The 27809-nt window shown below is 53.6% G+C and overlaps 1 protein-coding gene across 1 annotated transcript; it reads left to right on the forward strand.

Annotated features, from left to right (window-relative positions):
- Window positions 1-245: 245 nt before the first annotated feature.
- Window positions 246-26627, forward strand: Ptpa (protein phosphatase 2 phosphatase activator). The gene is made up of 10 exons (XM_046451589.2): window positions 246-423; window positions 4913-5010; window positions 7235-7321; window positions 11971-12096; window positions 13379-13496; window positions 14659-14758; window positions 15560-15684; window positions 17780-17880; window positions 21843-21950; window positions 25162-26627. The coding sequence occupies exons 1-10, from the start codon at window positions 393-395 to the stop codon at window positions 25237-25239; spliced, it is 972 nt and encodes a 323-aa protein (XP_046307545.1). The 5' UTR covers window positions 246-392; the 3' UTR covers window positions 25240-26627.
- Window positions 26628-27809: the final 1182 nt, after the last annotated feature.

The following is a 27809-nucleotide window of genomic DNA, read 5'->3' on the forward strand; positions in this document are numbered from 1 at the left end:
GCCTCACGCACCAAGATGGCCGGCGGGCTCGCCCCGCAGAGACATGGCTGCCGCCCGCCGCCCCTCAGAGACATGGCTGCCGGCCGCGCTCGCCGCGGCGGTTGGCCGTTGGCGGCCGTTGGCGCGCATGCTCCGTGGCGCCCCGCACGGACATGGCCGCCGCCCCCTCCGGCGCGGACGCCGCGAGCCGGCCATTAGTGGGCATGCTCCCCGCGCGCCCCGCACCGGCATGGCGGCTGTCGGCGCAGCGGTGACTGCAGTTCTCGGCTTTCGGCTGTAGCCGCCCGGCGCTCGCTCCTCTTCCGGACCTCGGAGCCCGCGCAGCGGAGGGCAGGTGCGGCGTGCCAAGCTAGGGGGCACCGCGGGCGCCGGCCGGCCGCTGGCGGGAGAAGATGGCTGAGGGCGAGCGGCAGCCGCCGCCAGGTAGGCCGGGGCCGCCGGGGTGTGGCGACGGGCCCGGGAGGCGGGGAAGCGGGGCGCGAAAGCCGGGGTGCACCCGGCGGAGACCGGAGTCGGGGGTACCAGCAGGACGAGGTCGGGACCCAGGGGGACAGGATTTGGGGAGCCAGAGAGGCCGGGAGTCGGGGGCTCAGGGGACACAGGAGTTGGGTGTCCCCAGGGGCGCGGGTGCGGCACAACCGGGACGCGGAGCCCGGGACGCAGCGCGGGGCCAGCGGAGGCGGTCTTCCCCGCTTTCTTTATGGGGCCCTGTTCGGATGGGCCTGGGCCTGCCTGCCGCGTCTCAGCCTCCCCGCGCCCTGCCGTCTCTTGTCCTCCTTCCCTCTCTCCTTGGAGGCAGGGCACTGGGGTTTCAGTGGCTGGGAATTTATTGAGAGAAACTGCCCTCGGTGTCTAGACCACTAATTTAAAAAGGCTGGTTGTGCCAGGAGATGAGAGTCTCTGGCGTCACCTACTGTAACTTTTATTTACACCTTGGCCTCTTTTTAGTTAATCTCAAATAACTGGGATGGAGATGAGGGACCGCTCTAGGGAAGGCCCTTCTGTCCATCCCTCACCTGGAGAAGGCTGTTGGCTGACTCTACTCTGAACTGAGAAGGACAGGCCATAGGTAACTTAGAAGTCTAACAGAAGCAAATAGGTAGTCCAAACACAACTAATGTTCTGAAGGCATTTGATATTCTGTATGTCCTGCCACACATGTTTTTGGTCCCTGGGAAGGTCTCAGGAAGAAATTTTGAAAATCAGAGGAGGCATCCTCTCTGCTCCCCCAAATAGATGAGCAGAGTGCTGGTTTGTCTGTTAGGAAATTCAAAAAAGACATTAATTTATACAAACCCTCTGTGGGCATGTGCCCTTATAAGTTCTGGTGATGGCATTAGGAGCTGAGATATTCTTTTTGGTCATCTATCGATGACAGCTGGAGATATGAGATATCACTCCGGGTTTTCTGGGCATGACAGCAGGAGATATGAGACATGAAGCAACCAGAATTGTCAGTGAGATTCATGTGTCTCTGAAGATGGTGGGGGAAGAGAACCTGTGGACTTAGACAGGATGGCTCAGGAGTTTCTGGATCAAGTGGAAAGAATTTCTGCCTAGTGCAGGGGGTGAAAACTTGGGAGTTTGGAATCACATAGTCCTGGCTCTGGCCTGGCAAGCCACAGTCTCTGTGAGCCTCAGTTGTCTGTTAAAATGAGGATACTGTGCTTTCTTTAGGGAGTTATGTGTGTTCAGTCAAAAGACTGAGCAAAGCATGGGACATGGTGGGTAGTCAGTGAACGCTGATGCTGATAAGCTTCTCAAACTTGGACAAGTTGAACATGTAGACCTGTTCCCAAATGCTGGATGATAATCCACTATGCTCCTGGGGGCTTTTTAGGAACATCTCTAAAAACCCTAGATGTTGCTTGCCATCTTGTACTCTTGAGGTCATAGGGGATTCACCGTCCCCTTTGTCCTCTTTCATTCAGGGCCTGGAGAGAGATCCCTCATTCATCACACGTCTTTAAGTCTCTTGTTTTTTGGTACTGGGGACTGAACCCAGGGGCACTTAACCACTGATCCACATCCCCACCCTTTTCTAATATTTTATTTAGAGACAGGTTCTCGCCGAGTTGCTTAGAGACTTGTTAAAGGGCTGAGGCTGGCTTTGAACTCTCAATCTTCCTGCCTCAGTCTCCCAAGCTGCTGGATTACAGGTGTGTGCCACTGTGCCCACAGAAAGCTTGTGTTTTAAATTTAGGGTCCGGGTGTTGCACCAGTGGTGCCTTTCATTGCTTCTGCTAAAGGTAGCCTTTGCCGGTGGAGATGGGGCCAGGTTCCTTCCTCCCTGTGAAACAGCCAGGAGGGCTATTTCTTGCCGAGAAAGTCTACAAAGACTCAATTCCCAAAGATGGCTTGCAAGTTGGTTGGTTGAAGGTGGAACACATTTTCCGTAGTAACCTGGGTTACCAGCTTAGCCTACAAAACTTTTTATTTGGCATCATACTTAAAGTAGCAATTTGCTAATTGTGGGGGCCTCAGTTTGGGGCTCTGGGAAACAAGCTTACAGGACAGGTGGGAGGAGGAAGAGCTGGTCTTTTCCTGGGGCCCTGGTTTGACTTGAGTTAGGCAGAGGCTGCGAGGCTTGTCTTCTTGCTCTTGGGTTCTCTGTCTTTCCCCCTCAGGTCTCCAAATCTCCTGGCACTTTTCCTTTCCTCAGGGCCTCTCCAGGCAGGGTCTATTCCCCCAAATGTCACATGTTCCAGAACCTTCCTAGTTCCCCGTCCCTTCATGCAGGTACTTGCAGCTGGATCTTAGAAGGGGGATTCGTGCTGTGTTGAGTGGTAGCCCTCTTCTCAAGGGCCGCGTCTCTGAAGGAAGCGCCAGCAGCTCACTGCCCTCTCCAGTTGTGGGTCTGGGCCTGCATCCCCTCACCAATCCTGCTGCAAGCTGTGCTTTGGCATTCAGTTTCTCATGTTTAAGAAAGCTGCACCCCAAACCAAATGGTTATTTCCACAAAATGTATGAATCCCCTCACCAAGTGGGCCATACAAAGCCTGTAAGTGTCCTCATATCTCCTTAAGTTTTGTTCCAAATGAGCTTATGGTAAACTCATTTAAAAAAACAAAAAATCTTTGGGTTTCCAGAGATCTTTGGATTTTGGAATTCTGAATGAGGATTTGCAGCTCATGTTTCTCAATGTCCCAAAGCAGAGGGTGTTCTGTGGCTTAGTGTGAGGTGTGCCTCTGGTTTGGCACATTGTGCTCCCCTGTTTTCCTTCCCCTAACCTCTGAAAATACAAATTTCTATTTAAAATTGTGGCTTTTTTTCGGATTACAAAAGTGCTGTATGCTTGTTTTTAAAAATAATTTATAGGCCAGGCACAGTGGTGCATGCTTGTAATCCCAGTGGCTCAGGAGGCTGAAGCAGGAGGATTGTGAGTTCAGAGCCAGCCTCAGCAACTTAGCGAGGCTCTAAGCAATTAAATAAGACCCCGTCTCTAAGTAAAATGCAAAAAAGGGCTGGGATTTTCCGGGGGGGGGGGAATGCCCCCCAAAAGTAAAAAACCCGTAATATGTAACTTAGAAAATGGAAATCCTTTATATCACATCTCCTAGATAAGACCATTGGTAACTTTGGTGGGACCTTTAGGTTTTTTTTGATTCATATACTAATATGTGTATGTGTTGTTTATGTTAGGATGTGTAAATGTTTTTATGAAAATGAGATTATGCTGAATATAACATGCTGCAAATTTTCTTTTTTAAAAATATTTTTAGCTGTAGATGGACACAATATCTTTCTATCTATCTATCTATTTATTTATTTATATGTGGTGCTGAGGATCAAACCCTGTGCCTCCTCACCTGTGCTGCGAGGCAAGCGCTCTACTACTGAGCCATAGCCCCAGCCCACATACTGCAATTTTCTCTCTTTACTTTTTAATATCTAGGCTGCCTTTCCTAGGCCCATAATATAGATTTTCTTCCTTTTAAAAGCTTTGACTATTTCCATTATGTGGTCATATCCTTGTTTACCCATCACCTTATTGATTGATATTTGGGTTGTTTCCAAGTTTTTTTCAGTGCAGTAAGTGCCTTTGTGTGTTCCTCAGTCTCTTTGACAAGTGCATCTGAAGGGAAGGTTGCTGTAAGGAGCTGTTGGCCCCATGGGTACTGCTTGAGTTGGCTCTTGAGGAGACAGCAGAGTGCCACTGAGCGGGTCCTACTGACTGCTTCTCCTGCTGATATGATGCAGGAAAGTTCCTATCTTTCCCCTTCCCCAGTCCAGGGCCAGTTGTTTTAATCCGCCAGCCCTATTTGGGAAAAGGGCTCACTGGTAATTTACTGGTCTCTGCTTATTTGGGAGTTGGTGGGTTTTTTCCAAATGTTGTTTGCAATTTGTATTTCTCTTTTCCGTCATTAAATTGCCTGTGTATCAACTTGGTTTTATTTTTCTAACTCTCTTGCCCAGTTAGGCAGTGGGAGGCCAGGCCATGGCTACTAAAGCCTCATCCCCAGCCCTATTTTGTATTTTATTTAGAGAGAGAGTCTTACTGAGTTGCTCAGCGCCTCACTTTTGCTGAGCTGGCTTTGAGCTTGTGATCCTCCTGCCTCAACCTCCTGAGCCGCTGGGATTATAAGCGTGCCCAGCTAGTCTCTTTTTTTTTTAAGACAGGGCCTTGCTGAGTTGTCTAGGCTGGCCTCAAACTAATTATTCTCCTACCTCAACCTCCCAGGTTGCTAGGATCACCTTGCCTTTTATCTTTGCAGAGTGAGGAAGGCAGGAGGCTCTTGGGTTTGGCTTAATAAGGTATTCCTTTGTTCTGGAAGTGCATGTCTGGCTCTGCTAGGCTCAGGTGTTAGAGTCTTGCTTTAGAAAAGAGAGATAACAGTGAGCATGCATGTGTATGTATGTATCGGAGGAGGGATTCTAATTACCTATTTGCCATTTCATTATCTTTATAAAGATTCTTCAGAGGAGACCCCTTCAGGCACTCAGAACTTCATCATTCCGAAAAAGGAGATCCACACAGTTCCAGACATGGGCAAATGGAAGCGTTCTCAGGTACCCATGGTGTCTGTACTGTAGAGTTAGAACTGGGAGAGAGGTTGGGCCTCTTCATAGACAGGGGTTTCTAGGCATGACTGAGGCCATGAGTATCTTGGCCTTTCTTATTCTTGGAGCCTGAGTTGTCCGAAGTAAGGGAGAGGAATGGCAAGGTTGCTGACTGTCCCTTGCCCTCAGGGGCAGCCTTCAGAGATGCTGGATCAGGAAGTCTCAGGGCTAGGTCCCTGGTAGCCCTAGAGAGTTCTACTCTGGTTGTCATAGACCATGGCCCTGAATATTGTTGTACTGGCTGAATGTGAGTATTCTGAATAATATCTGGTCACTGGGATCCAGTGCGTCCGAGACAGAAAAGGCTGTTTCATGTTCACTTTGGCCAGGGACATGGCTGAGCCTAAAAATAGCTAGGGACTGTGGGCAGACAGGGCTCAGGGTTTCTCTGCTGCTCAGCTCAAATAGTGGCAAAAAGAAAACAGCTTGTACATGCCAGGCGTCTGGTCCAGCTGTGGAAAGATGGGGACTGAGAAAAACAAAGCCCATTTTGAATTCTTAGGGAAGGCCTTGGGCCCAGCTTCTATCAAGCTCCTACACCTGATCTGGTCAGCTGGGATAGAGAGTGTCTGTCATTCATGCAGGCGGGCAGGCCAGGGGCCCTTGTGTGCCTGGCAGATTCTCTGAGGAGTGGGATCTGCTCTGCTGTGTTGAGCCCAGACCCTGCAGCTCCTGTGCCTTGTCTTGGTGGGGTCAGGGGTCACCAGCCTGTGGCTCTTCCTTCACATGTCTGCCTCTCAGTGTTCTGAGTCTTCCCTGGGTAAAGACCTTGGCCTCTCCAGCTGCCCAGAAAACTGAGTTTGAGTCCTTTTATCTCCAGCTTCTCTGCCTCAGAGTTTCTCAATCTCCACCGTGGACATTTTGGGGCAGAGAATTATTGCAGGTGGCTGTCCGGGAGTGGTCAGCTCTACCCATTGAATGCTAGCAGCACCTTTTTACCCAATTGTTAGCACCAAAATGTCTCCAGGCATTGTCAGCTGTCCTCTGGGAGCCATTGAAACCTGCTTCTCTACTTTCACCTGCTAGTGTTGTGGGATCCCCAGGATCCCTGTGAGGCAGTGAGTGAACACATTGTCGTGAGCCATCCATGGGCTGTGTGTGAGCTCTGCGCATTTGAGTGATATGAGGGGACTGGTCTGACGTTGCTGCCTGATTGGGCTCTGCAATGTATGTGTGCCTTTCTTTTTGCTCTGCCTGTGATCCCACACAGCACCTGAGATGGGCATGACTTGCCATGATGTCAGTCAATCTGCTGACCACAAGACATCACTGAGCAAGACTCCACCCTTTGAAACCCAATCCCTTGCCTTATTTGGGTAGAACTTTCTGTCCAATGTCCTTTCCCCAATAAATAGAGGGGTTCAGGGTGTGCCTGCTCTCTTGCCTCTTACCTCCCTTGCTCCCCTTGCCCTCTAGCATGGGAGCTGATACCTGAGGTCTCAGAGCCATCCCTAACCTCAGCAGTTGAGAAAAAGTTATTTTCGTGTTTGAGAGGCTTCTTTGCCGTTTTCATAGTTATAGATACAGCAAACTCTTTTGCACCCAGCTCATCTCATCAGCTGGTATGGGCTGACAGGAGTGTCTGGTGTAGGAATGCCTGGTTCCCATGTGCATTCCAGCCTGGCTCTGAGGAGGGGTCCAGCAGGAAGCTGGGGTTGCATGTGCCAGGGACCTGGCTGTAGGCAGAACACAGCTCCTGGAAGCAGAGCCTCTGCACTGCAGCCAGACACCCTGGCTTGTGTGCAGCAGGAGGACATCTGGAAGATGATGGGGAAGGACCCTTGGAGGTCTTCCCTGGAGTCCTAGGAGTGTAGCACAGTGGTCAGGCGCCCAGGTACTCTGCTGTGGAGTTGGGCTGGCTGGCTCCCAGCTCCGTGTCTGGTGAGGTCTTGGTCCTGGAACATCTTGGGCAAAGCACTCCTCCACTGGAAGTCTTGGTTTCCTCATCTGTGAAGTGGGGACAGCAGTAGTGGCCCCCTCATGGGGGTGTTGTGCAGGAACTGGTAGCGACAGCAAGCATTCAGTGAGCATAACTAGAACCAGGTGTCATTGTACTTGGGAACTGCCAGCTTTACTGAGTATGTGACATTATGTGTTGAGCCCTCCCATGGGTTTGGGAGCCAGAGCAGTGTGGGTGGAGGTGGGGTCTGACGCCCTTTCTTCTGTTTGCTAGGCCTACGCTGACTACATTGGTTTCATCCTCACCCTCAACGAAGGCGTGAAGGGGAAGAAGCTGACCTTTGAGTACAGAGTCTCTGAGGTAGGCGGAGCCTGCTGCTGCGCCACTCTGGCTGCTCGCCAGATGCATGGTTTGTTCTGCTGTCCATAGCTCTAACATTTTATGTCTGAGGAAATTAAAATTTATAACTGGAATCAAGGCCAATACACAGATTTGTTTTGTTTTGTTTCGGTAGCAGGGATTGAACCAGGGGCACTTTACCACTGAGCCACATCCCAGCCCTTTTTATTTTTTATTTTGAGACAAGGCCTTGCTAAGTTGCTTAGGGCCCTGCTAAGGTGCTGAGGTTTTGGCTTTGAACTCAAAAGTTCTCCTGCCTCACCTCCCAAGCCACTGGGATCACAGGTGTGACCGCCTCACCTGTAACTCTTCGTACAGTTTATACCTGCATTTTTGCTGTTTTCGGTCCTGGAAATTGAACCCCAGGGATTACCTAGCATTTTAATATAACTTTTGAAACTAAAATAAAGGACAAAAGAAGTAAATGTGCTCCCTGGAGAGATCACTTATTGAAATGTGTGTAACCCTATCAAAAAAACTGACCTTGGGCTGGGGATGTGGCTCAAGCGGTACTGCGCTAGTCTGGTATATGTGCGGCCCGGGTTCGATCCTCAGCACCGCATACAAACAAAGATGTTGTGTCTGCCGAGAACCAAAATAAATAAATATTAAAATTCAAAAAAAAAAAAAAGCTGACCTTTCCCTCAGTGCCCTGGAGATGGCACGCCTCTTGGCACTGCCACTGAGTGACTGCCTCATCCACCCAACCCTTGTTTATTTAAACAGCCCTGACTTGAGGGTTAAGGTTGTGTCCCTGGACACTGCTGCTCTGATCACAGCTGACACACAGACCTGTGGGCCTATTTCCTGAGGTTTCATTCTCAGAAGAGGAAATGTGGAGCAGAGGTCACATGCAGTTGTTTGGTTGGTGTTTGGTTTGCACTGCTCAGTGGTGTTTTCTGGTAGTTCCACAGGCAGATTTGTTTTTTCCGGGTGGTCAGGAACTGTGGGCAGGCAGAACCTGTGGGAGGGCGTATTTTGCAGACTGTTCAATGTGGCAGAGCCATCTCGCAGGGCTAGGTCCTAGGCCTTCAGTGGCCTCTTGGGTTCATGTTCTAGTTGGCCCAGAGCCACTGTGAACCTTTTATCTCTGCCACCAGAGCCTGATGTCCTCTCTCAATGCTTCGGCCTACCCAACCGCAGCCTGGGGCCTGTTGTGTAAGGGCTGGCTTGCCCTGGCCCAGTTTCTTCACCTTCCAAGGCTGACATTGCCCACTCGGCCCTCACACCGTGTCCCTGGTGGAGTACCTCTTCTTGGGCCCTCTCTAGCTACTCAGTGGCCCAGGACTTGTTCCCATCCTCTTGGGGGAGCTAGGCCTTTGCTGGGTGCAGATAGGTAGCCTTCCCTTGGGAGCCAGCCCACCAGTGGTTTTTAGGTTGGTTCTTCCTGGGCTGTGGCTCAGGGCACAGGTGACTGGCAGGAGAAAAGATTCCTCCTTGAGCCTGTGGGGAGGTTGCTTATCTTGCTCAGTGGGCCAGGAATATGGAGGGACTAATTAAAGGGGAATGTCATAATTACCCCAGCAAATGCTTAGCTCCCAATCCCTTTCTGGTTCCTCAGCTGCTCCTGAGGGTATATGGGAAACGGCCACCATGCCAGGCATTGTCTTTTTTTTTTTTTTTTTTTTTAATTTTTATTGTTGGTTGTTCAAAACATTACATAGTTCTTGATATATCATATTTCACACTTTGATTCAAGTGGGTTATGAACTCCCATTTTTACCCCGTATACAGATTGCAGAATCACATCAGTCAGGCATTGTCTTAATGTAAGAGCTGTTCTTTTGGCAGGGTGTGGTATTGCTTACGTGCTGGGGTTCTGGAGTCAGGCTAACTGGGATTGCTATTGCACCACTTCCGAACCTAGTGACCTTGCCCTTTTTGATTCTTGGTGTCCTCATCTGTATGGTGAGAAGAGACAACAGATGTATGTATGTATGTATGGCCCCAGGGAGGAGCCCCTGAAATCTTGTGCAGGGTTTTTCCCCACCTACTGTGCCTGACACAGACTACAGGCCCTTGCTGCTCTCTTGCTAGTGTTCTCGGTAGGTTTTACTGGGTACTAATGTTTATGCTATTGCTTCATCTGTGGTCTTTCTGACCTGGGTTCATCCCAGTGCTGGCCCGACTCTGAGCAGAGATGACTCATTTGGTCTCCAGCAGACCCTCTTGGCTTCTGCCCACAGCCTGCAGGGTAGCAGAGGCACTGTGCATGGCTTGTGGCCTCTCCTCCTTCCGCCTGCCCTGCGCAACTGCTGAGCTGCCTTGTCCTCTCAGCTCTGGCTCCTTCCTCACAGATGGTGGCTGCTGCTCCAGCACAGGCAGAATGACCTGGCTACAGCTTCCACACACTGAAGCCGAGAACAGCCTGGGGCAGGGAGCGGGTCTCAGCCTGTGATTAGAAGCTTTTATATTAGATTTAGATTGTACTTTAGATTTAAAAGATAGATTTTATTTTAGATGCCTGTCCTACTCTTTGGGAGTTATTATTTTTTTGTTTTTGTAAAATAAAGGTGATAGTGGATAGGAGGTTTATTTTTGTTGTTTGTTTTTCTAACATGCTAAGGGGGCACGATGAGATGATGGCTGATAAGAGTTTTAGGGGAGGTTTTCCTGGTCCATGAAATCCGTAAAGGAAGCCCTGCTCCAGGCAGAAGGAGGGCCCTCAGGTTATTCTTGGTGCTTCAAAGGGATTCCAGCCCATAGTCCCTCACCTCCTTCACTCTTCCCTCCAGTGGAGGCAGCCTCTGCATTTAAAAAGCCCTCTCCAGGAGGAGGAGCTGGGAACCTTTTAATCATTCACTGACCCAGCTGAACTAGCAGCTGGGGCCTGGCTCCTGCCTCCTGGAGCCACACCTTGGTCTCCTTCAGTGCCCAGGGAAGCCGGGGCCTGGAGGGACCTCCAGGGGGGCTGTGCTTCCTGGAGCCAGGCTTCCCTTATCACCCTTCCTGAGCCTGGTTGCCGCATGGGGTCTGGTTTGGGCTGTGCTCATGAGCAGTTCCTGGTGACCTGGTTCTTCACAAAGCCAGGCTGTGGCAGCATTTGCTGTCACGGTTCAGCAAGGCAGCTTTATGCCACCCTAGCAATCTGCCTCAGCAGCAGGGAGAGTTCTCTTCCTTTCCCCCATGTGCCGAGCACAGGTACAAGGGAGCTGAGGGGAACAGGGGCTGCACAGCCCGGCACATTGCCTGTGATGTGGTTGGTGCTTCCTGACTGGACACAGCTGGGGCTGCAGACTAGCCCGTATTTCATTGACTACAGGGGGACAACAGCCGTTGGCATCTCCACTCACAACAGCGGCCCTGCACACAGCCGCAACCTGACTCTGCCTTTAAGACACTGCTTTTTCTGTGGGTATTGCCCTGCTGGTTCCTAGCTATTGCCAGGGTTTCCTTGAGGTTTCTCCTGATGCCATTCGTTCCTGTAGACACAGGCAGGATCTGCCTGGCTTGGGATTGCCTTTGTGTGCTCTCTCCCTCCTGCCTTCAGTTCTGGCCAGCTCCTCCAAGCCACAGTCTCTAGCTGCCCAGATCTCTTTTCTGAGTGATGTTTGTGCGCTCATGCCTCCCGTCTCCGTGGCACCGTTTCCACTCCCTGGTCCCTGTCTTTTGAGGGAAAGGTGTTGAGGTGGGCATTGCATGCGATGGTCCAGCATTTCCATGGAGGTTGAGTCGAAGATCGTTCACCATAGTGTGGTCTGTGGTGTGAAACAATTGGAAACGGCCCAGACATTTAGTAGCAAGGAATTGCCAGATCAGTTGCCATGCACTGTGCAGTGGGATGTGCCCACTCAGTAGGGGCATCATAGCATTCAATTCGTGCTGATGTGGGAAGAGGTTCCTCTGGGTCTCAGAGTCCACGTATGCATCAGTCACCCCGCCACCCTGTGTGGGCACTGTGCACCGTAGGAACCCTTGTTCCTGGACTTGAGATGAAGAAATGGAGACTCACAACTATAGTTGCAGCAGCTCAGTAGTGTTTTGGCTAAGATTTGAATACAGGCCCATCTGCCGTCAGAGTTCGTGCTAAACAATGGGAAAAGACAAAGTATAAAAAGAGCAGAGGGGGCTAGGCTGGGGCTCAGGTGTAGAGCACTTGCTTAGCATGTGTGAGGCACTGGGTTTCGATTCTCAGCACCACATATAAATAAAATAAAGGCACATTGACAACTAAAAAATACATTTGAAAAAAAAAGAGCAGAGGGCATGTTGAGATGTGGATCGTTTGTGAATGGCAGGCCACTCCCCACTTTCATTTCCTTCCTTTCACACTTCTGTATTCTGGGAGGGAAGGTGTCCTTATGGAAGGCCACAATAAACTCTATTTTAGCAAAGCTCAGGGCCGGACTTGTGCTTGTCCAGCAGCCCTCCATAAAAAGAGTGCTGAACCCACCCATTCCTTCCCATTGGCCTAGTGCTGGTCCCTCTCTAAAGCTCCACTGCCCCTTGCACCCATGACCCTCCTTCATCTTCAGGATAGTTGGGAAGAAAGGGGGTCAGCAAGGAGGATGATCAGAAGGTGCCATGGTGAGGCGTAGTTGGGACTTCCCTCAGTTGCTCTGGCCTAGGGCCACAGGTCACTGACTTGGTACCTCTCTTTCACCGTGCAGGCCATTGAGAAGCTGGTGGCCCTTCTCAACACACTCGACAGGTGGATTGATGAGACCCCTCCGGTGGACCAGCCCTCTCGATTTGGGAACAAGGCCTACAGGACCTGGTATGCCAAGCTTGATGAGGTAAGGCTGCCACAGCACAGACGTGGGGTGGGCTGGTGGGAGGCTGGTTCTGGCACTGGAGGGAGGGCCTACGTGTGTGGAGCAGGCATTTCAAGCTTTCAGGCACATAAAAGTCACAGGGAATTTGTTAAAATGGCAATTCCATTTTCTCAAATTGCAAATGTGTTTACCGTATGTCCCAGACATCTTCTGGGAACTGCTACTGTGGTTACATGATCTCATGAACAAGCTTACTTTTTTACTTAATTATTTGTTTTTTTTTGTGGTGCTAGGGATGGAACCCAGGGTCTCTCAATTGCTGAGTTAGTGCTCTACCACTGAGCTAAATACCCAGCCAGGAGGCTGCTTGTTAAGTTACTGTTGGTATTGGCAGCAGATAGGAAATATCCCAAGTACCCATCGAGAGGTATCCAATACTGAGCCACCCACACCATGGAGTGCCATGCAGCTATAAAGAAGAATAAGGACACTGTGCAGGGAGCTCATTGGAAGGGAATCTGTGACTTAATGTCAAGTGAAGGAAGAGCCTGTGTAGTGATGCAGGTGGTGAGAAAGAGGAAATAAAGTACGTGTCTGTGTTGCTTGCATTTGCGTGAGGAGCACCCTGGAAGGTGCACAGGAGGCTCTTCCAGCAAGGCTTCTTCTGAGGGTGGGGAGGGGTGGAGAGAGACCTGAGCAGCCCATCTAAAGTGTTTGCTTGGTATTGGGGATTGCACCTGTGGTGCTTTGTCCCTGAGCCCTTTCCCCAGCCCTTTTTTAATTTTTTTGAGAAATGGCCTTGCTAAGTTGCAGTTCTCCTTCCTCAGCCTCCCCAGCCGCTGGGATTACAGATGTGCGCCACTGCACCTGGCCAGCCAGATGGATCATGACCTATGTTCTTACCATTACACTCATCACCATGTCAAACTGCAGAGTATTTGGGCTCTCCATCAGGGAGAATAATGCTGCTTGGGACATTCTTTTGTGTTTCTTTGGCATATTTATGGCACAGGCTCTTGCTGCCCTGGAGTGTGAAGGACGTTGACTATGGGGACAGTAGCCCTGGTCTCCCAGAGTCCTTCTGGGCTCCCAGTGTGTTACCAGAATGAGAGTAGATTCTCCATCCTGGCCTCAGACCCCTGTGCCCTGGGGGAGGGTCAGCAGGTGATAGGTCACCCCAGGGTATTCTTTCTGCTGTGGAAAGTAAGTGTCCCTCCTTCTGAGGCACTCGGATCAGGGCGCAGGGCCAGCCCCATATACTACCTGACCTGCTGCCCTCTCTTTGTGTCTCTTGTGCTGTCAGGAAGCAGAAAACTTGGTATCCACAGTCGTGCCCCCTCAGCTGGCCGCAGCCGTGCCTGAAGTGGCTGTCTACCTGAAGGAGTCTGTGGGGAACTCCACGCGCATCGACTACGGCACAGGTATCTGCTGCTTGTGGGGTCTGTGTGGGTTTGGCCTCGCAGCTTTCTTCTTGCTGGGTATTGTCTCATGGCCCTCCGAGCTGGCAGCAGTTCCCCCAGCCCTCACAGTCTACTGGGGCCTGCTTGGGTGCCCTTGTTTTGGGGAGGTGTGTGTGGGCAGCCTAATGCTGCAGCTCTGGATTGGGCCACCAGGGGGAGCCAATGCCACATGCATGGTCGCTACTCAGAGCTGATTTCTGGTTTTGTAAAGATAGTCTCTGTGAGCTCCGTATCATCACTCAAATAATAATTGATTGAGCACTTACTATACCTCAAGGCAACTGCTTACAGAAGCTTTGTCAGATGAAAGAGCCTCTGTGCCCCCAGCAGCATCTGGCCCCACTCCCTGGTGCCTCTTGCCTCCTACCCGTGTTCTCATTTGTTACTGTCTCCCCAGTACCCCACATGGACAATGACTACAAAAATAGTAGGTGCTCAGTAAATTGGGTAGGCTTGCTGAATGAGTAAAACCATAAAATAAAATGTGCATCTACCCCCCCCCTTTATTTTTTTTTTGGTACTGGGGATTGAACTCAGGGGCACTTGACCACTGAGCCTCATCCTCAGCCCTATTTTGTATTTTATTTAGAGACAGGGTCTCACTGAGTTGCTTAGTGCCTTGCCATTGCTGAGGCTGGCTTTGAATTTGCAATCCTCCTGTTTCAGCCTCCCCAGTGGCTGGGATGACAGGCACGAGCCACCGTGCCCAGCAGGTACGTGTCTTTTTAAGAAGCCAATAGCCTGGCTAGGTATAGTGACTCACGCCTGTCATCCCAGCCACTTGGGAGGCTGAGGCAGGAGGTTTGCAAGTTTGAGGCCAGCCTCCGCAATTTAGCAAGGCTGTAAGCAACTTAGCAAAACACTTTTTCAAAGTAGAAAACAAAAAGGGCTGGGGTTATGGTTCACTGGTAAGGTTTCCCTTAGTTCAATCCTTGTATCAAAAAAGACAAAAAACAAAAACTAGCCTGGGCCTTTGGGAAACTCTTATGGATGTTTTGGAAAGGCCCAGGTCCTCCTGGGTAGGACAGAGGCCTTGTTACCTCCTCGCTGGCCTCTAGCAGGTCAGGAGCAGCCCGGACTTTCTCCTGGAAGACTGTCCACTTGGCTGTTTCTTCTCCCCTAGGGCACGAGGCGGCCTTTGCTGCCTTCCTCTGCTGTCTCTGCAAGATCGGGGTGCTCCGGGTGGATGACCAGATAGCTATTGTCTTCAAGGTGTTCAATCGGTAAGGGGGAACAGGGGCAGGAGAGGTGCTGCTGGGGTTGGGAGCCAAGGGGGTCTCTTGTCCTGGGGTGGGGTGCCGGAGGGTCTTTAGTGCCTACAACCCTCATCCTGTCCTAACTGAGCCCTGGCTGTGGGCGTCCACAACTCCTTGTTCACCCGGTTGTGGCCTCAAATGAAGGCCAGGGAAGGAAGTGTCGTGAGCTATGCTCCTGGTGCTGGGCCTGTGAGGCACCGTCCTGAGTCCTGCTCAGCTCACAGAGTCCCGTGACAGCCCTTTGAAGTGCAGGCGTCCCCTTCCTTTCACAGAGAAGGAGACGGTCTCCACTGAGATCTCTCATCCCCTGAAGCCAGGTGGCCCACTTGGCAGTGCCGTGTGCACAGAGCCTCCGCTCCTGGGTGCGTTCCGCCATGCCAGTGCACAGGCCCACGGGCGGTGCGGCCTGCAGAAGCCCCATTCTGACAGAATGGGAGGTTGGAGCTGAGAGGACCAAGGAGATGATCTCTTAGATTCCCGCCAACCTCTGGACAGCACCTGGAGGTTGGAGAAGTGGAGGCTCTTGCCTGAGGTCTCACTTGCTGTAGTTGATGGCAACAAAATCCAGTTTTCTAGTTGGTGTTTTGTCCCTTTTCCTGCAGAAAGAAGACTTGAGTGGGGGGACAGAGTGACTTGGTTTGGAGGTGCTGGCTGGGCCTCCCGCCTTTGTCCAGCTACGCCCTTCCGTGGTTCTTGGCTGCCTTCTTCTGGAGGCAGGGGCTGAGGGGTGGAGACTGTACTCACTTTTCACCCCCATTTCCACTGCAGGTATCTGGAGGTTATGAGGAAGCTCCAGAAAACATACCGGATGGAACCGGCTGGCAGCCAGGGTGTGTGGGGCCTGGATGATTTCCAGTTTCTGCCCTTCATCTGGGGCAGTTCACAGCTGATAGGTAACGGAGGGGGCGCCCATCCTTTTGCCCGGACCCTGGGTGCCTTCCGTGTGCCCCTCCTCCCTTCCCTCCTTCCTGCCCAGGGCAGACAGTGACAGCTTGTAAAGCCGGGCATTATACCCGCTATTGACGAAGACTGTTTGCTGTCGACCTTCTGCTGTGAGCCCGTGTGGCCAGCCAGGGGAGGCGGAGGCCGAGTGCCACCAAGATAATGGAAAGTGACATGGGCTGGAGCAAGGATGCATAATGGACTGTGTGAAATGCACCTTGCTCCTGGCAGCAACTGCGGGATTTTATGTTGAAAACGAGGGGTTCTTTCGATTTGATGACCAACGTCATCCACTTGTTATCAAGCTGTGTGCTGGGGCCCATCAGGGAACTGCTGCTATGCTGGGGTGTGGGCTGCTTCCTGTGGGGCTTGGACAGGCCTGCTCTGTGATGCCCCACTGTGAAACTGTTCTCCAGACATGGTCAGTCGCTCAGGATCCACCAGTGGGCTGGGGGTGTGTGTCATAGTCTCTATTATTCTTTTATTTTTTTAGTACTGGGATTGAATCCAGGGCACGTAACCACTGAGCAACACCCCCAGCCCTTTTTATATTTTATTTTGAGACAGGGTCTTACTGAATTGCTGAGGCTGACTTTGAACTTACAATCCTCCTGCCTCAGCCTCCCAAGCCACTGGGATTATAGGCGTGCACCACTGGGGTTCATCTGCACTCAGTTCATCTCTATTTTAATGTAGGATGAACTGCCTGCAAGGTGATACTTGGGTGCCTGTTCGTAGAGGACCCTCTCTGAGTGAGGTGCTGCCCTCAGTGCCTAGGTAGAGGTTACTCCCTGACCCCACAGTCTTCTCAGTGACCCAATGGAGAGTCACCCAGTGAAGGGTCTTTGCCCGCGTAAGGCCAGGCGTGGTGCTGACTGCTGTGTGGTAATTTTTGTCATGTGGTCCTCAACATCCTGAGGGGCCACTGTTCTCATCTTCACCGTCCAGGTGAGGAAACAGGGCTAACCTCCTTCATCCAGGGTCACAGCTAGAGAGAGATAGCCATCTGAGTGCCTGGGAACACAGTCAGGTCGCTTCATGTTGGACACAGTTTGAGAAGCGCGTTTTCAGGTGGTCTCATTGTGCCAGCATCCTGTGCTTCCCGCGCCACCTGGGACAGCTGAGCCGTACTTAGCTGTCTCCTGACACAGGCCGGTGGCCATAAAGATGAGGCGTTCCAGGGGCTCGGGATGGGGCTCAAGTGGTAGCGCGCTCACTTGCCATGCGCGAGGCACTGGGTTCGATCCTCAGCACCACATAAAAACAGATATTGTGTCCCCCTAAAGTTTAAAAAAATATATATATGTATAAAGAGGTGTTCCAAAACAGTTTTATGGTACTTTTTTGTACATAAGCGTATACTCTTAAAATAATGATAAAAAGTATAGTATAGTAAAAACGTAAAGCAGTAGCAGATGTTTATTATCGTGATCAAGTGTTATGTATAGTACCTAAGTGTGAGTGTTATGTTTTTGTGACTGGTAATGCAGCAGGTTTGTTGCACCAGCATCACCATGACCTTGAGAGTGACAGGTTCTGCTCCATACTGTGACATCATGATGGCTGCATCACTAGCTGATGGGAGTGTTTGAGTTCCATTACACACACATACACACCACACACACACACACACACACATTCTCTCTCTCTCTCTCTCTCTCTCTCTCTCTCTCTCTCTCTCTCTCTCTCCCCCTCTCTCCCCCTCCCTCCCTCCCTCCCTCTCTCTCCCTCCCTCTCTCTCCCTCCCCCCCCCTCCCTGGTCTCTGTCTCAGTGCTGGGGTTTGAACCCAGTACACCATGCCTGCTGCCACATGCAGCACCCCAGCCCCTCCATGATCATCTTGCAGGAGGATTGCTCCTGGGCATGGTCCCTCATTGAGCATCACCATGTGATGCACAACTGGACACACAGAGAAGGCCATTTATTGCTCTTGCGAAGTCAAGTGTTGAGGACATTGCAGGCAAAACTGGCCCTGGAGAGTGCTGGGCTGGGGAGCCCAGTGGCTTGAGGGCCTGTTCTGACCGCCAGGGCTCTGCTCTTCCCAGACCACCCGTACCTGGAGCCCAGGCACTTTGTGGACGAGAAGGCCGTGAACGAGAACCACAAGGACTATATGTTCCTGGAGTGTATCCTGTTTATCACTGAGGTGAGAGGAACGGGCAGGGGGGAAACAGCCTCCAGCTTAGAGGAACCAGGGCTGATGGCTTTGGGATGGCTCAGAGCAGCCCAGGGTGGGCTACCAAAGGTGGCAGGGGTCCACTAAAAATAGGCATTGAAAGAGAAAGTCTGTTCTGCCTTTCCTGAAGGGACTAACCAGCCTTCTGGACACTGCAGGACTCTTGATCTAAGACTCAATTACTAGTTGGACTTGGCGACCTGTGCAGTGGGTCTGAAGGAGTGGTGGGCATTGTCGGGGGAGGGCCAGCATCTTCCAGGTGGGGCCTCCAAAGTCTGCAGAGCCATTGTAGGAATGGAGGACTAGAGTGACCTGGAGGGGACAGCTTTTCACCTAAAGGGACATATCTTAGTGCCTGAGGACATGCGCCTGAGTGAACTGTTAGAAGTGAAAATGAGCAGCCTGTGGTGGCAGTTGCTGGGTCCAACCCACCTGGCAAGGGCTCTGACTGCAAGCTCTTGTCTCCCTAGGTGGGAGCCCCCATGGGTGGTGGGGTTCTACGGAATCCCTAGGCCTCGCCTTAGCTTTTTGAACCAGAATCTCAGGGGACAAGCACCAAGAGCTGTATTTGGACACCTGACTGCAAGGAAATCCTGGGGCCCAGGGCTCTCAGGGCCTTGCTTCCAGGAGGTGTGGAGACTCCATGTCTCCACCCTGTGCCTGCAACCCCTCATCCCTGAATTTGCAAAGGGTGCCCTAACTCTGCTGTCTAGAAGTGGCTCTTATCTCTTCCCTAAAGCCACATGCTTGTCTGCCCCCTGGTGCCTGTGCACTCCCACCCCAGGGGGCTGCCTCCTTGGCTGCCTGTTCTGAGTCCCCTGAGGCAGGGAAAAACATGGTTAGCAGCCTAGAGCTCACCCCCCCCTCCTGGTCAGCATTCGGCTCAGGCTTCTGCCAAACTCCAGAGGCCAAAGGGGAATGACACATTTTTTCCAAGTCAGCAAATGGAGCTGGGACTGACGGCTGGATGGCTACTGCTTTGCTTTTGGAGATCTGCTGCCTTCAGCAGTGTAGTTGGCCCAAGGTCGGAAGGACTCGGGCAGCCTGGCTCTCTGCCTTGAAAGCCGATCATGCACTGCTTTCTTGGGAGTGCAGTGTGGGGGTCTGCAGAGCCCTGGGAGGCTCTGGGATGAGAAGAAGAGCAGGTGGGAAGCTGGGGGTGCAGATCCACACCCCGCTGGCCTTGAGGCCCAAAGGCTAAGCTGTCTGGTTCCCTCTGGTGGCTGTGCCATGCTCCTAGATCCCTGTCAGTAATTCTGAGAAGGAGGAATGTCGTGGGAGCTTCAGGGACTATTGAGAATTGATTCCATGCTAAAACTTTGCAATTTTTGTTTGTTTAGTTGGTTATGGTGGTATAAAAACCCCAAAACCTTTCTTGAACTGTAGCCAGTAGGTGGCGCTAAAGGCACACTGAACTCTGGGTGAATTTGGTAACATTTAATTGGGGGAAATGTGGGAGCTGGGGGCAGTTTGGGGCTGTTTTGCACCTTCTCTGCAAGGGCTGGTTTTCAGGGGGTCGAGACTCACTGAAATACATGGTGTTAAGCAGTGGATTCTGGGGGACGTGTACCTCAGGACCTGCTGGGTAGCCTCACACTTGTATTTAATTCTACTTCAGAGCCCTCTTACACTTTAGTGGGTGAGTGGCCTGGTTTGGTGCACCCAGACTCTGGGGTTCAGGAGCCTGGGGGTTTATGTGGAGGCCCTGTGCTCTTTGCTGAGAAAGGGGGCGATGTTGTTTTGGAGACCTGGAAATTCCTAAGGTTTGATGCAGCTAGGAGGTTAAACCAAACACCAAGAAGTTGGGAATCTTGGAATTGGGCTGCTCTTCCTGAGTCTTCTGCTGCCCTAGTAGCCCTGGAATGCATCCCCAGTGAAGGACCCTGCGCTGGAGTTTTTCTTCTGCTTTGGGAAAAGCAGCCCTGGCGCCTTTAAGAGCTCAGGGCAGGCAGGAAAAGAATTTCAGTTTCAATCTGGCTTCTAAATTTGGAGTTTTGGGAAGGGAGGGATCAGATTTCAGCTGGAAGGGAAGGAGCTGACAGGAAGGCGCTGTGCAGAGCCTCCCCCACCCCCTGCCCATCCCCCTCAGTTACTGACAGAGGAACCATTTACAAAAGGCCGATTCTCTGGGGAGTGGAGAGGCAGGAACGCAGCGTCTGTGAGTAATTTCCTGCTCAATATGGCTGCTCTGACTCACACGATTCCCCTGGGGTCACTGCGGGACTGCAGCCTGCTTGCTCGTTCTCGTGCGCTCTTCTCCCTTTGTGGCTAGAATGAGCTAATTTTTTTCGTCGCCTCGCCCCCAATTTCTTTTTTCTTCCTCATCTGTTTTCCTTTCCCAGAGTTGCAGTCTCCTTCTGACTTAGGCAGACCTGGGGGCTCTGGAGGCCTGGGGACGTCTGCCTTTCCATACAGCCCAGCCTCACTCTGGCTCTGCCACGAGGCCACAGAGGCCTTTGGGGGATGCAGCCCATGCCCCTGGTGGGCGAGGCCCGCCTTCCCTGCGTCCATCTGCATGCCTTTTCCTTGCAGAGACCAGGGTGCCTCCCTGGCAGTTTGCTCACAGGGCCTGGGAGTAGGCAGGCTGGGCCAGAGCCTGCAGAGAACCCAGAGAAGGGGCATCTGGGAAAGGATTGGGTGGCATATTGGCAAGTGGGACAGTTGGAATAAAGCTGTGCAAAGGGGCCCTGTCAGCTGGGGTGCACTGATGCTATGAGGTGCAGGGAAGGGCCAGGAAGAGCCTCTGGGGACCAGGGTGGGCTAGGCTCTGGTGCCTGAGCCTGAGGCACAGATGGACTCTCTGAGTTGGCCTCCCTGGAGAAGTGAGGGGCCTGCCCAGTGGGTCCCCAGCTGGGGGTGCCACTCTGTGCTCCTGAGGGCTTTGTGCCCCACCACCCAGAGGGAACTTAGGGCTTCTCCTTTCTGCTTGGAACATGGAACAGTCCCCTACTCTCAAGCCTCCATGCACAGCTTCATCTGGAACTTTCCACCCACTCAGAGTCCAAGGCTGCTTCCTTGCCAGACTCAAGCCTCTTTGCTTTGCAGTCTGTCTCTGCAGTCTGGGGCCCCAGTGCTGAGTCCTGTTCCCCAGCATAGTGCTGCCTACAGGCTGGGGAGGGAGCTGGGATGGTGTTGTAAGCCTCATGCTTTGGAGTGCAGAATAGCTCCAGACACACCCACCCATTCCCCCCCGCCCACACACACACACACACTTCCCTCTCCCAAGTTGTGAATGTTCTTCTTCCTTCCTGGAGGGTCAGACTTCTGGGCTAAAGGATAGACTGTGTCCCCTGCCAGTCTTGCTGTTGTGGTTGCCATCCCTTCCTCCCTCCTGCCAGCCAGGCTGTCTTTCCTGAATCTGCTGCTGGTGCCCCTGCCTCCTGTGCACCCTGCATTCCTTCCCTCCCCTGTCTGCCATGCAGGGGACAGTGGATGCCTATGTTTGGCCAGACCCACCACAGCCCTCCTGCAGCCCCTTTCCTCTGTCCCGCTAGCTCTGCCTGGCAGGTAGGGACCAAGTATGCTGCAGGGAATGGAGGTGTCTAAGCTGCTGCTGCCGTTATCTGAATGGGAATGAGTCCACTGCTGGAGAGGCACTCTGTGGCTTGAGGGAGCTGGTAGGAGCTGTACCAGGATCTGGGTGGCCATGACATTTTCTGTGGGTGCAGGATATGGCAGGTGATAGAAACCCAGCCCTTATTTTTACTGCAGGAAGAGTGATAACTGGGGGTACAGGCAAGTGCAGTTGTATTTTTCCAGTGGGCCTCAAAGGCCAAGGGGACCCCTGCTTCTGGCACTTGCGTGCATGTGTGCCCCTCAGAATATGCTGTGGCCTGGCCCTGGCTTGTACGTGTGAAAGACAGAGCACAGGCCACAGGGGACAGGGCCAGCCTCCGGGTGACTTTCTTTTAGCTGGTGGTCTTCTTTTCCAGATGAAGACCGGCCCATTTGCAGAGCACTCCAACCAGCTGTGGAACATCAGCGCCGTCCCCTCCTGGTCCAAGGTGAACCAGGGCCTCATCCGCATGTATAAGGCTGAGGTGAGTGGCTGCCGCCATCCCCCTGCTGCCGTGCTGTTCCTGGGGCTGGGGACCAAGCAGATGGGGGCCAAGACTGCTGCGCCCACCCCATTGTTCTGCTCCAACTCTTAGTCCAGGGCCTGTGACACCTGGAACCTCAGAGTCCCCATCTGGTGTGTGGGCAGTCAGAAAGGCACTGGGGTGAGCCCCGTCTGCCCAGCGAGCCCAGAGGCCCCTCAGGCAGCCTGAATGTCTGTCCCTGTGGTGACAGGAAACAAGGCATTCTTGGGAAGGGGCTCCTCCAGAGGCCCTTTTGGAAGCCGCGTGTGTGGCTACTGAGTGGGAGGGGATCTGCAGGGAGGCTGGGAACTGGCATTTTAATGACCAATGGCAGGTACTGTCCCTACTCTCAAACCTGTGGCTGGGAGGGGCCTCGGGTGCTGGAGCTCCCCCTGCTGGGAGGTGCTGCCCCTCTCTTGGTGCCTCCTGCCCACAGCTCCTTGGTACCACCCTCCCAGCCTGGAGAGAGCCGATGTCTTTTCATCCTGCCCCTTCCACTAGCCCTCCCATGTCTTGGGCACACTAATGCAGAAGCTGCTTGACCTTGGCCAAGGAAGACCTGGACCTGTAGTCCCTCACCTGAAGCCATGGGACCCCAAAGTACCTTTGGTGGTTGTCCTGTGGCTGCCCATGTCTTGACTCCTGGTCAGTCTTCCTTCCCTCCTGTGAGGGGGTGCTCAGAGCTTTCTCCATCTATGAGTGGCGGCAGGACCACGGAGGGGTGAGAGGGTAGCGTGATTTAGTAGCACAGATGCTTCCAGCTGGTCTGTCTCCTTGCACTTGGCCTGAAGGGGTTAATGGCGAGCTGCTTGAGCTGACCAGACCTCTCCTTCCGCCCCTCCCCCTGGATCCCCTTCCTCTGAGCTTCACATCCTGTGTCTGGGTTCCAGCCCACATACCTCTCTAATCTGAGAGGCAGTTGCTGGGGCTGCCCAGGCTCCTTCCGGCCTGAGTGCACCCGGGTCAGTATCCTCTGTCCCAGCTCTGTCCTTTCTGACAGCTCTGCTGGGAACTTGAGCACAGTGCTGGCCCTCTCCACCCCTGGGGACTGTCCCAGCAGTGGTGGTAGGGGTGCCTGCCCCACTCGTGTGTCAAGACAGTGCTGTAGCTGCCTTCTTTCCCTGTTTGGGACCTTGGCCCAGGGTCCCCGAGGCAGGCCAGAGACAGTGCAGGCCGTCAGCAGGACAGTTGAAGGGTAAAGGTGGCCGGCATTTCTATGGTTGTTGAACATAAGGAGGACACTGCTGAAAATGGCCACCAACTCAGGACGAGTCACGGGAGCAGCAATAGGTGACAAGACACATCTACCGGGCTGCCCGCTCTGGGAGCTGGGATTGCCCCTGCCCTGGGCGCTGCCAGGTGACTCCTCTGAGGGGTAGAGCCCAGGCTTTATAGTGTCCCCCCCTCACTTCTGAGTTGGCAGCAAGCAACCCTTACCTATGGTTCCCCATAGGGAACTTTGTCGGCCCAGTTCTCATATGGCAGTGGGGACCTTTGAGACCCACCACTTTTGAAGTCCAGAAGGAGGTTAGCAGGACCAGGGCCACGAGCCACAGTTGGCTGCTGGAGGGAAGTGGCCTCCTGAGCAGCCACAGAGCCTGCCCAGGCCTGGTGCTGGTGCTCAGGATTCGGAGGACCTGCCTGGCCTGCCTTCCCGGGGCTTTGCGCGGTAGTGCCTGTCTCTTCTGAGGTCGTCACTGTGTCTGAGGAGATGCTCCCTCTACTTGAATTGCTGGGACCTTCAAGGGCCTGGTGTTGGGAGCCCTGTGAGGGTCAAGTTGAGACAGCTCTCTGTCGGGGTGCGTGGCAGGGCTGCCTGGTGTGCCTAGAAAAGGGTTTGCTGGAGGCTCCCTACCCAGGAGCCTTGACTTCTTCCCAGTAGCCTCTGGCCTCTGCTCTGCCCTGGCCTCTCCTGTGGGTTCTCACATGAGAGCTGGAGGCAGGTTGACCTTTGACCTTTTCTGGCATTTCAGGGCCTGCTCTCCACATTCCCACCACTTGCAGATGACCAAAGCATAATGGTAGCTGCCTTGTCCCTGGTTTGGATCTGCTGCTCCTCCAGGAACCACACCAGGGGCCCAGCTGTGGCTTGGGACCCTGCTCACCTGAGCCTTGTGTCCCTCTCCTTTCCTCTGACTTGTGGACCCCCCAACCCAACCCACCCCCCCATTTCTGCAGCTGGTTTCTGAGGTGAGGGAAGTTAGTCCACCCATTGTCCCTCTGCATTAGCTTGAGGTCAAGACCATAGCCAGAGCGAAGCTCTCACCTGCTCTGAGGCCATAAGTCTTGTTCTAGCCCAGCCATGAGGCACCTAGCATACTGGTTGTTTCCATGGCCAAAGGTGTGGGAGGAGGCCCTGACCAGCCTGGCAGACCCTGCCTGCCTGTCTGGAGTTGCTGCCCTGAGACTTGAGCTGGGCTGTGGGCACAGGAGGCCAGTGCAGGGCTGTGGCCTAGGCTTGGACTGCCTGTGCACTAAGCCAGCCTCTGGGGCAGGTCTCATTGGTCAGCCTCTGTGAAGGGGCTGGGCTGGGCGGGTTCAGGGTGTCAGCGTCCAGTGTTCTTGCCCCTGTACCTACCCAGGGCTGCAGGGAACTGCTTTGGGTGTCAGCTGGTTCCCATTGTCTCACTCTTAAGTGCCAAGATGCCTTTTTTCAGTCCAGAGAACCTAAAAGTGGAAAAAACAGGCCCTAGCTGCTCTGTAAGCTTATGTTCAGACGTTCTCGTAGCTCTACGGCCAGGACCTGGGCTGGGCTGGGAGGTCCCATGATTAGGAGGGTCCTTTTTGTCTCATATCCAGCTTCCCCTCTGGACCAAGTGACGTCTCTCGGCTTCCACTCTGGGGCCAGTCTGCCTCTCCCTCTCCCTCTCCCTCCCTCTCCCTCCCTTCCTCATGCGCGTGCTCTCGCTCTCTCTCTCTCTCTCTCTCTCTCTCTCTCTCTCTCTCTCTCTCTCTCTCCTTCTCTTGTGATAGGGAACAGGAGAGTATCTGTCACCCTTCCTTGAAGGCCCTGCTCTGACTTGGCCATTTCCTAGGTCCTGTTGGGACACCTCCTGGAAGCAGCTTGTCCCAGCCTCCGTGGCTGTCCAAGCTCCCCGGAGACCTGAGTGGCCGATCTTGGCCGGCCGGGTGCTGTGTGGCCTTACCTTTCCACTCTCTCTTTTCCTCACAGTGCCTAGAGAAGTTCCCTGTGATCCAGCACTTCAAGTTCGGAAGCCTGCTGCCCATTCATCCTGTCACATCTGGCTAGGAGGGGCCAAGCCACCAGCGCCATCCAGGCCGGGGTTCCTGTGCCCTTCCCGACCCTGGCACGCCTCCTCCTGCCCCTCCCTCTGTTCTTCTGTTTGATGAGAGGCTGTTGACTGGGTGGGTGGTAAGTGGGGGCTTGAGGAGGGCTCAGATCCCAAAGCTGAAGGACCCAAGTTGGGAGAAGTGACCAAAGTGTGGCCAGTTTCCTGACCTCCCCTGTGGTGGATGGGCAAGAAAAAGGGACAGGATCTGTTCCCCACTCCTGCTCCCTGCCCCTCTCCTGCTTTACCTGTCCAGTCCCACTCGGAGGCAGGGGCTGAGGAGGCATCTCACTGTTTCCATTGCTGTCTGGTCCAGTTCTCGGTGAGGCCTTTCTAGGGGTTGGGGTGGCTGCCCCGCGCAGGGGTGGGTCACTCCTAAGCCATGTAGTGAGGGCATATGGGCTGGAGGCTGAGGCTGGCGGGCAGCCATGGGGTGGGCAGGGTGGGTGTTGGAGAGGCCTTGACTGTTCTAGCCAGTGACCTTCTAGACTCCTCAGGCGGCCCCAGGGCTAGAGTGCACCTATACCCAGAGCTCTGTCCTGGCTTTCTGTGCTCCGGCCCCTGACTTTGCCAGATTTACTGTCCATAGCTGCATACCCCCACACCCCGGGGCTGGCCCAGCTATGGAAGCTGCCCTTTGGGTAGGCCCTGGACACCCGGGAGGGCCGTCTCATTGGGTGGCCTGTCTTCCCAGAACTCTCCCCAGCAAGGAGCGGTGTCAAGAGACTGGTTGGCGGGGCAGGAGGCCTCGCTGTTGGGTCTGTGGAGAACCTGGATTCATTCCTCCAGCCTGTCTAGGGCCCAGCTGCCTCTGCCCCCTCCTCACTGCCCAGCCTTCCCCAAGCCCTGGGCTTCTGCCCAGCTCCTCTAGCAGGTTGAGTGGCCAGTGTGGGAGGCTGGAGAGGCTGCAGCCACACACTCCTCGTCCTCCCACCCCCTCACGGGATGAGGTAAGGAAGGGTTGCCTGGCAGGCCCCCAAGGGTGGGGGTGCTGACAGCAGCTGGCCACGTCTCTCCTGGGGCTGTTCCTGGGCTGACTCTTGCAGGCTTCCCTGCCCAGCCAGGCCTGCCCTTCTCCACAGCCCCCTCCCTGGTGTAGTCTACAGAACCTTCAGGGAGGGGGCACCGAGAAGCACAACCGAGGGCTTGAACCAAGACCAGCCAATGGTCTGGGCAGAGGCTGGGACAGGATTTTGAGAGTCACAGATGAAGTTTCCCAGGAGAGGCCCAGGGCCTGCCTCCCTCCCAGGGTTAGATCACCACTCTTCTGGTTCCCATGTGCCCCCCTGGGCCTGTAGCTCCTGCTTTTTTGTTGCTGTTTGGATTAAAGCCTCTGTTTTGCACCTGTTGCCTGTGTGAGGCCCATCTTTTCCTGCCACCTTCCCGCATGACTGTCCCATCAGGTCCTTTCCTGTGGGCCCCTGTGTCTGGGGCTTGAGGGAGTTCAGTTTGGGTTGATTTCCCTGGCAGTGCAACACACGGAATTCAGGCTCTGGAGCAGAAACCAGGATTCAAGGGCTGGAGATGTGGCTCAAGCGGTAGCGCGCTCGCCTGGCATGCGCGGGACGCTGGGTTCGATCCTCAGCACCACATACAAATAAAATAAAGATGCTGTGTCCACCGAAAACTAAAATATATAAAAAAAAAAAAAAAAGAAACCAGGATTCAAATCCTGTCATCCCTACCCCCAGTGACAAGGTTGTGGGTAGATGACCAGATCTCTCTCAATCCCAGCTTCCTCATCTATAAAGTGGCCATTGGACGTGAAGTCCTCAGCCCAGGTCTGGCACAGAGCAAACGCTTGTGGTCACGGCTGCTGGTTGTGGTGCTGTTTGGTGCTCTGGTGGAACTCTGTCTCATGCCTGCAAAACACGAGCTCTGCCACTGAGCTGTACCCAGCCTGCTGTGGCTGTTGATGAAGCAGCCCCTCTAGCGTGGCACTGGGACACACTCTGCAGTTCTTAAGGGGGTGGCCTTCCTCCTCCTCCTCCTCCACCACCACCACCACCACCCATCTATTCCTGTAGTGCTGGAATGAACAGTCTTAGCTGCTTTCCCTAAGCCCTGGTGGCCTCAGCACTGGGTCACCTGTACCTCCTTTACGGGGTTCCTTTAGGCACATGTGAGGCCAAACCTGAGGCTGGCTGCTGGTGACGGGACAAGGAAACCCAGGACAGTTGACTTCTTTCTGAGCCTGTCATTTCATAGGTGGTGGCTGTGTGTTCACAGCAGCCTTGGATCAAAAAGCAGTGATGCTGGTGGGGGAGTGTGTTGTAAAGAAAGCAGCAGCAACAGCGGGAAGGTGGCGTGGAGAGGTTTCTTGAGCTAGAGGAGGCCTCAGCCGAGAGCAGCTGCAGGGGCAGCCCACAGTGCTGCCAAGGGCCAGGGCCTGGGGACTTGGAGTTCAATCTGGGTTTTGTGCCTGAGAAGGGCCTGCGGTGAGGTGGGAGGGGAGCAGGACCTGTCTGGGAGGCTGCAGCTGAGGTCAGGCACAGAATGGTGGCCAGGGAGAGGGTACAGGGTGGGCCGA

Source organism: Marmota monax, unplaced genomic scaffold, assembly GCF_021218885.2.
Source record: "Marmota monax isolate L192 unplaced genomic scaffold, Marmota_monax_Labrador192_F-V1.1 WCK01_AAM20220418_F8-fsc00020, whole genome shotgun sequence".
In the NCBI taxonomy this organism is placed as follows: domain Eukaryota; kingdom Metazoa; phylum Chordata; class Mammalia; order Rodentia; family Sciuridae; genus Marmota; species Marmota monax.